The 7,317-nt window shown below is 39.3% G+C and overlaps 1 protein-coding gene across 1 annotated transcript in view; it reads right to left on the minus strand.

The window, feature by feature from the left end:
* Positions 1-7,317, minus strand: part of ST6GAL2 (ST6 beta-galactoside alpha-2,6-sialyltransferase 2) — a 74,924-nt gene that overhangs the window by 27,431 nt on the left and 40,176 nt on the right. The window contains exons 4-5 of the mRNA XM_006029071.3: positions 4,083-4,184; positions 2,731-2,905 (exon numbers count right to left, since the gene is read on the minus strand). Coding sequence (XP_006029133.1) covers positions 2,731-2,905; positions 4,083-4,184 — 277 coding nt within the window. The remainder of the gene's footprint in view (positions 1-2,730; positions 2,906-4,082; positions 4,185-7,317) is intronic.

The following is a 7,317-nucleotide window of genomic DNA, read 5'->3' on the forward strand; positions in this document are numbered from 1 at the left end:
TCTTTCAGCAGGCTATCTTTCTTAATATAGACATTTTCAACAGAATGGTTTTAACGGTATGGACACTTAATAAATCATTTCCTAGGTGTCTACTTGAAATTAAGATGTTGTTATATTTTATGACAATTCTCATTTCTCTCTTCTCTTCATTAAATTTGAATTATGCTTCCTGAATTATTTATCCCAGAGTATATTGATTTTATTTATTTCTTAAGAATGGCAAATAATCAAGCAATACCATGCAATTTAGGTTTAAATTACATTGCTACCATATAATCCCTCTAATTTGTGTCTGTCATCTTCAGTTTTAAACCAATATTTGCTGCATGAGTTATTGACAGATACCCTATCTGAAAAATAACGTCCCATCACATTTCTGTCAAACTGCATTATACTATTTATGCATTATTCTGCCCTTTATGTCTACCTCTGACAAAACACTGTCTTCCAGTTTAAATTACTTTTACACATGCTTTGCATAGATGTATAAACAGGAGGCTCTTAAAATATGACATGACTTTATTGAAAATATTTCAAATGCACCTATCAAAATAGTGATTAGATGTCAAATGATGCTAATTAGAGATAACAATAAATTTATCTAATTATTTTCCTATCTTAAGGCTGAACAATATCTGAGCATCTTTGCAGCAATATCTGAGAAAAAAATATAAGAACCTACTTAATGTATTTAACTCCTTAGCACTTCTCTTTTCTGGAACAAGAGCTCTGCATGGCTTTGATTCTTTCAGTTTCAAGAATATTTTTTTCAAGATGTTTTTTGTAGGAGGGTGCCTGGGAGAGTTAGTTGGTAGGAATTTAAGGTAGAGGGGATACTACATTTATTTTGTTCTTATGGGTGTAAAGGCCTTTCCAGGAAGGTTTTACTGTATTCCCTAAGGAGGTTCAGACCCTAGCTTGACAACTGGACTATCTTCTTGGCCTGAGGTTCAGTGACTTCTAATTTATCAAAACTTTTGAGAATCCAGGGAAAAAATTGCATAGAGAGAGAAATAACTAATGCTCCAGCATCATTCCACAGCACAATCTCTCTCTATTGAGACTTTTTTGAGCCCACGTTCCAAAAATCTCTCTTTGGTATCAGGCAACTTCAACATTCTTGATGATCTACCAGGCTGCTATGTTTAAAAATAGAGAGGCAATATCCAGTGCAGACAGATTCCAAGTTGCTGAAGTCCTAAAACTTACCATCATTTGAATTGACTCTGGAATCAACATGAGAAGTCCGCACTGGATGTAGAGCACCAGGGAGGCATGCTTTAGAAATGTTTATGTGCTTGTAGCAGAAGCTCAAGTATTCAGGGAATAATCTTCATCTTCAGTCCCAGGCACAGCAGGCATTAACAGTGTGTTCTGATTATGAACACATGGACCAACAGAGATGCATTTGATAGGGAAAATCATAGTGTCAGACAAAACTAGACCCAAAAGGCAGCACTTGTTGCAATGTGTGTCAGACAAAAGGAAATATGAACTCAGGATCAAAGCATTCTTCCAGAAGTATAACATAGAAGGACCAAGAAATTGGGTTGAAGTTTATTTTCTCATATGATTGGAGGAACATGGGAAAGCAGTGGCCACGCTGAGGCTGGAGCAGTAGTCTCTGAGCCCTATCAGAACATGGGTGTTCCCTCTCCCTTACTACTTCTGGAAGCAACATATAACTTGAATAGTAAAACTGCCTCATGGATCAAGCATATGAAAACTTTACCGTGTACAATAGCATCATATGAGCCATCTCTTCACAACTAAACCACAAACAACTTCTATAATGAATTATAGCATATTAATAAAACATTGGTTTATAAAAACTTCCCAAGTTTCTCACTGCAAAAGGCTCAGACTCTTGTGCATTACATAAATACAATATATGTTCTATAGTGTATGTACAAACTGGATAAATGCATAGCACAATAACACTGCAATACGTTGCCTATTGTTTACATCATCACAAATTTTGTTTAACTGCATATTGAGTAGGTGACTGAGCCACAGAGTAGAGCATCTTTGAGCCCCGCCACCTACTTTGTAAATGAATTACTCTCATTTTAACTACACCAGAAACAATGAAGGGGAGGCAGCTGTCAAAAGGCTGCTATTAAAAGACTTGAAAATGAGGGTGAGAGCTACTTAATTCCATAGCAGCTATTTCCTCTATTTTCAAGGCTTCTAACAAAGTCGACCAAACCGACTATTAGAAGACTTTCAACTGAGAAGAGTTTATCATGTTCAGGACTGCTAATACCAAAGCACAGACTGTACTGTATACTTGAGGAGCATCAACAGTTTGTATTGAGGTATCATAAGTGCACCTTCTGGGTAAGTGCACTGCCTTTTGTCAGTCCGAAGGCTATGTACTTAAACAGAACACACCATAAATTTTATATATATATATAATATATATATATATAATATCTATCTATCTTGATATATATACAGATATAGATATATATCTCAATATATATATATAGATATATACATTATATTTGTATTTATAATACACTTCTGCAGCAAGAAACATGGGAAGTTTTTCATGAAAACACCAAGGTAAGTCACTGGTCTATTTTATACTATGCTTCCCATTCTGTATACCCTAGTCAGTTATTTTCCTTGCACTAGCAAAGCAAGTGGTACATGAAAACGGGCCTCATTATGTACCTGTATAAAACCCATTTTACATGTCTGTTGGGCATTGCTAAATGCACCTACCAATGAAACCTGAAGATGGTGGGTTGGGCTGTATCTTCTCTTTAGTGTTCTCCTGAATGATATCCCAGAGCTGCCATATGAACTTAGGATGGAGAATGTAAAATGGCTGGTTTGGATTCTTCCTGCGATGCTGTACATATGGAGTGAAGAGGTTGTAGTCTGGCTTCTTGTACCACTGAGGGGAAAAACAGAAATGAATCAACACACACTAAACAGCAACCAAAAGGTAGCACCAGCAGTTCTGTGTCGAGTCTGAAGTACAATGCATAGGCAGCAAGTCTCTCTGGGCTGCTGGACACAATCTTAAGTGAGTCAGTCCCTAACTTAACTGCTTTGCTTCTACCTATGTGAAATTCACTCCAGTACAAAGAAACGACACAACATCCTACTCACAGATCCACATTAAATATTAGATAGGGCATGAAAGCCTTACTGCTGGACATGCACACTAAAATTCACTCCATCAACCTTGACTCTACATTGCTTCTCCATTCCCACTGCCTGCAGTGTAGAAGTAAACTCAGATAACTTGAACAAGAGGCAGGCAGCACCCTCCTTTAGCTGCTGCTAAGAGAATTCACCTGATGAAACAGGCAGGTTCATCTACAGTTGTAGTCTATTCAGCTCTGTTGTCTCCCTAGGATCCCACTGCCAGTAGTGGCAATAGGAGAGTCAATTGATCTCTCTCTCTGTTCTGCAACATCATCCTCAGAGACCCTCAGAATAATTGCAGGGTATTTTTTTGTTGTTGTTTTGCTACAACCACATACAGCTTTGGGGAGAAAGGGGCCCAGCAAATAAATCCAAAAGGCCAGAAACCCTGCAGGTGACATACTGAGTTGTGCATTTTAGAGAATAGATAGATTGGGAAAGGATCTGAGAAAGTTATTTACTTTTCAGGTGTTTGGCTTTTTCAAGATTGGCACTAGGGGAAGATGGGAAATAGGGATGTCATTTCTCCACCTTTCCTCAGACCCCTCCCCCTTCTCCATACCTGCCACATACCAATAATCTTGCTTTTATATGCAAACATAACCAATAATCTAACTAACAGTATGATCTTGCCCCAACTCCCTGCCAATGCATCAACCTCAAAATCATCTACTCAAACAGAAGTGAGGTCTAATTAAAACATTTTTGCCTAACAAACACATGTTTCTATGTAGATGTGGTGTGTCGTATCTAAAAGTTTTTAAATCTTGAGATTGATTGAAAGGAGTGGTAGTGAGGCTGCGAAGAGGGCTCTGGGATTAAACTACACCTGATCTTAGATGGCCAAGAAGCAATTAACTGCAGTTGACTGTGTTGCCTTCACACTGGTTTGAAGAAAAATGACTAAACAGAGGGCTTACCACATTCAGATTTGCAGAGTAGGGAGCTGGATCCCAGGCCACTAAAATGACATCTTTATACAAGGAGCTGTCAATGAAGTGATGATTTGGATTGGTAAGAATCTGTGAACACACGCACAAAATTGCACAGCATGAAATCTCCCACAAACAATGAGAATCATCATCAACAGAAACAGTACTAGCAAATGGGAATCTGTATCAAAGTAAAGCACAGTAACAATGTGTGTGTATCAAGCTTTGCAGAAGATTACAGGTCACTAGCAAATGATAACACATCCATGCTTTTTTTTTTTTAGATAGTCACCAAAGAAAAAACAGATGTTAGATAGATGCTAACCACTATACTGATAAAGATAAATTCAAGTGATTTGGGATAGCTTTAGACAGGCAATACAATTTAAGCCTTAAGAAAGAACAAGAAAAACAACTAGTTTGCCAAGGGCTTCTCATCTCCATATACCTCTTTGGAGGCACCTAATTATCTGGTGGATTTGTGGGTAACCACAACATTGTCTGCACCAGAAAACAGAACTTAACCCAAATAGCCTGGCTCTAAAAGGGTTCCTCTAGTCATGCATATTAACTGAATCTCCAGTTACTTTAATCAAATTCATATGCTAAGAAAATGTGTGACAAATAGGAACATTTGAAGCACTGTGTCACCAGATTGCAACTCTCTACCACCAATACAGAGTATGTTATGAGCCTCCCAGAAGATGTGTGTGGATACAGATGTCTACTTCGGAAATTTAAAATAAAAAGTGACATCATCCCAGATCTTTTCCATTCTTTGGAAAAATAACAACTTTTATTGGAGGATTGTGACCATCCAATTACTTTTTTTTGAGGGTGGTTTGGTTTTATTAAAAATAGCCCTCACTTAAAATAGCTCCAAAAAAGCAAATTAGATTAAAAAAGAGCGGTCCAACTCCTGGGTGTTGGAAGGGGAATGTGGATGTGCAGCCCAGTTCTCCAATCTCTTGGCATATCTCCTAACTCTTCCTCTGTTCATTTTCCTTTCTACTTTTCTTGACACATTCTCTCCCTAAATTGCTATTGTCTGGCCTCTATCCAAATCTCCATGATCCCTGGTTCAACCAGCCTCAGAAAGAGTTGGTAAGAATGATTTCAACACTGGTTTAAGCAGCATGAATTTGGCTCCAGCTGTTATGTTAATCTGCATTCCAGACAAATTAATTCATACTAATTTTCATTCCCCTTTAGGTTCTAATGAGCCATATTTGATGATGCATATTTTTTGAGAAATAATTTTGTTGCCATAGTAATATTTTTCCTACTGTAAATTTTGATATTAATGACTTTTCATCAGCTTTCAACCACACTGTTCCCAGCCATCACAATCTTTAACCTCCTTCTTTTCATTTTAGTTTTCTTTTAAAAATGTAAACTTCTTCATTAAAGTGCGAGATCAACAGAACAAACTTTTAAAAAGTTTATGCACAACACCTCACATTGCAGCTGCCACTACAAAAGGGGAATGTGCCTTACCTTAAATGGAGTTCTTTGAAATGAGTTGTCCAAACAAATTTTATAATTAGTGAGCACATACTGCATGTATGCAGCATTTGTTTTTTGAATTACAGTGTCTAGTGCAGAGAGGATTTTGCCCAGCTACTTAAGCTGTAAACATAAGAAGAGGGAGGTCATAAATGCCACTCAGAGCCTTGTTGAAGGGACTAAGATACAGAGAAATCATTTTAGCAAGAATGAGGAATGAGTCACATAATCTGTATACGGAACACATCCTGAAGAACTAGTGACCATATATTAACTAACTCTTCTGTCTTCTGTGATTCCACTCTGGTGTTTGAAATGGAAAACCCTCAACAAGAGGCAGGAAAGGAGTCTCACTTAATGAATGACTATTGGACAGTTCTATCAATGGTGGCATCTAACCTGGAAGCCCACAAGGACTAGTGATAAGCAAATATGTCAGCAGAGCTCTTGAAAGATTTGAAAGGCTGGGAGACCTGTAGCTAAGCGATATATTGGGTTGTGCCAGTATACATACCCTTGAGGTGCAGAAACTAACTGAGCCATGATGGGAGGATCTTTGTTCAATCCTTGATAGAAGTCTAAATAGACTCTTAGATCCATTTCCATAATCACCGGGCACGTCCACACATACATCTGCAAGCAGATCTGGACAGGTTGGACAAGTGGGCAGAAAACAACAGAATGCAGTTCAACAAGGAGAAATGCAAAGTGCTGCACCTGGGGAGGAAAAATGTCCAGCACACCTACAGCCTAGGGAATGACCTGCTGGGTGGCACAGAAGTGGAAAGGGATCTTGGAGTCCTAGTGGACTCCAAGATGAACATGAGTCGGCAGTGTGACAAAGCCATCAAAAAAGCCAATGGCACTTTATCGTGCATCAGCAGATGCATGACGAATAGGTCCAAGGAGGTAATACTTCCCCTCTATCGGGCGCTGGTCAGACCGCAGTTGGAGTACTGCGTGCAATTCTGGGCGCCGCACTTCAAGAGGGATGCGGATAACCTGGAGAGGGTTCAGAGAAGGGCCACTCGTATGGTTAAGGGCCTACAGACCAAGCCCTACGAGGAGAGACTAGAGAAGCTGGATCTATTCAGCCTCCGCAAGAGAAGGTTGAGAGGCGACCTTGTGGCTGCCTATAAGTTCATCACGGGGGCACAGAAGGGAATTGGTGAGGATTTATTCACCAAGGCGCCCCCGGGGGTTACAAGAAATAATGGCCACAAGCTAGCAGAGAGCAGATTTAGATTGGACATTAGGAAGAACTTCTTCACAGTTCGAGTGGCCAAGGTCTGGAACGGGCTCCCAAGGGAGGTGGTGCTCTCCCCTACCCTGGGGGTCTTCAAGAGGAGGTTAGATAATGCACCATTGCTATGGTACATTAAGTTTAGTACCTCTAATATGAATGAGGTACTACATAAATGTGCAGTAGCCAGTGCTAATGTGCAGTAGCAACAGGACATGGTCTTTTTGTGACACTTAATGCACAGTAGACTAATTCTACTACACATTAGTGCATGAGCAAGATTTTCCCCATGACTACTATACATTAAGCATCTTGTGCAGACATGCCTACTGAGGAGAAACAGATTGACCCTCGATTCCCTGCAAATGCTATGAAGCATTTGGGAAACTTTTTGAAAGTCCTTTTGTCCAAAAAGAAAGGCTTGAGCTCTCACCACATCCAATGTGTGAAGTTCATATTTATCTAGGAAAGAGT

Source organism: Alligator sinensis, unplaced genomic scaffold (assembly GCF_000455745.1).
Source record: "Alligator sinensis unplaced genomic scaffold, ASM45574v1 scaffold335_1, whole genome shotgun sequence".
NCBI classification, from domain to species: domain Eukaryota; kingdom Metazoa; phylum Chordata; order Crocodylia; family Alligatoridae; genus Alligator; species Alligator sinensis.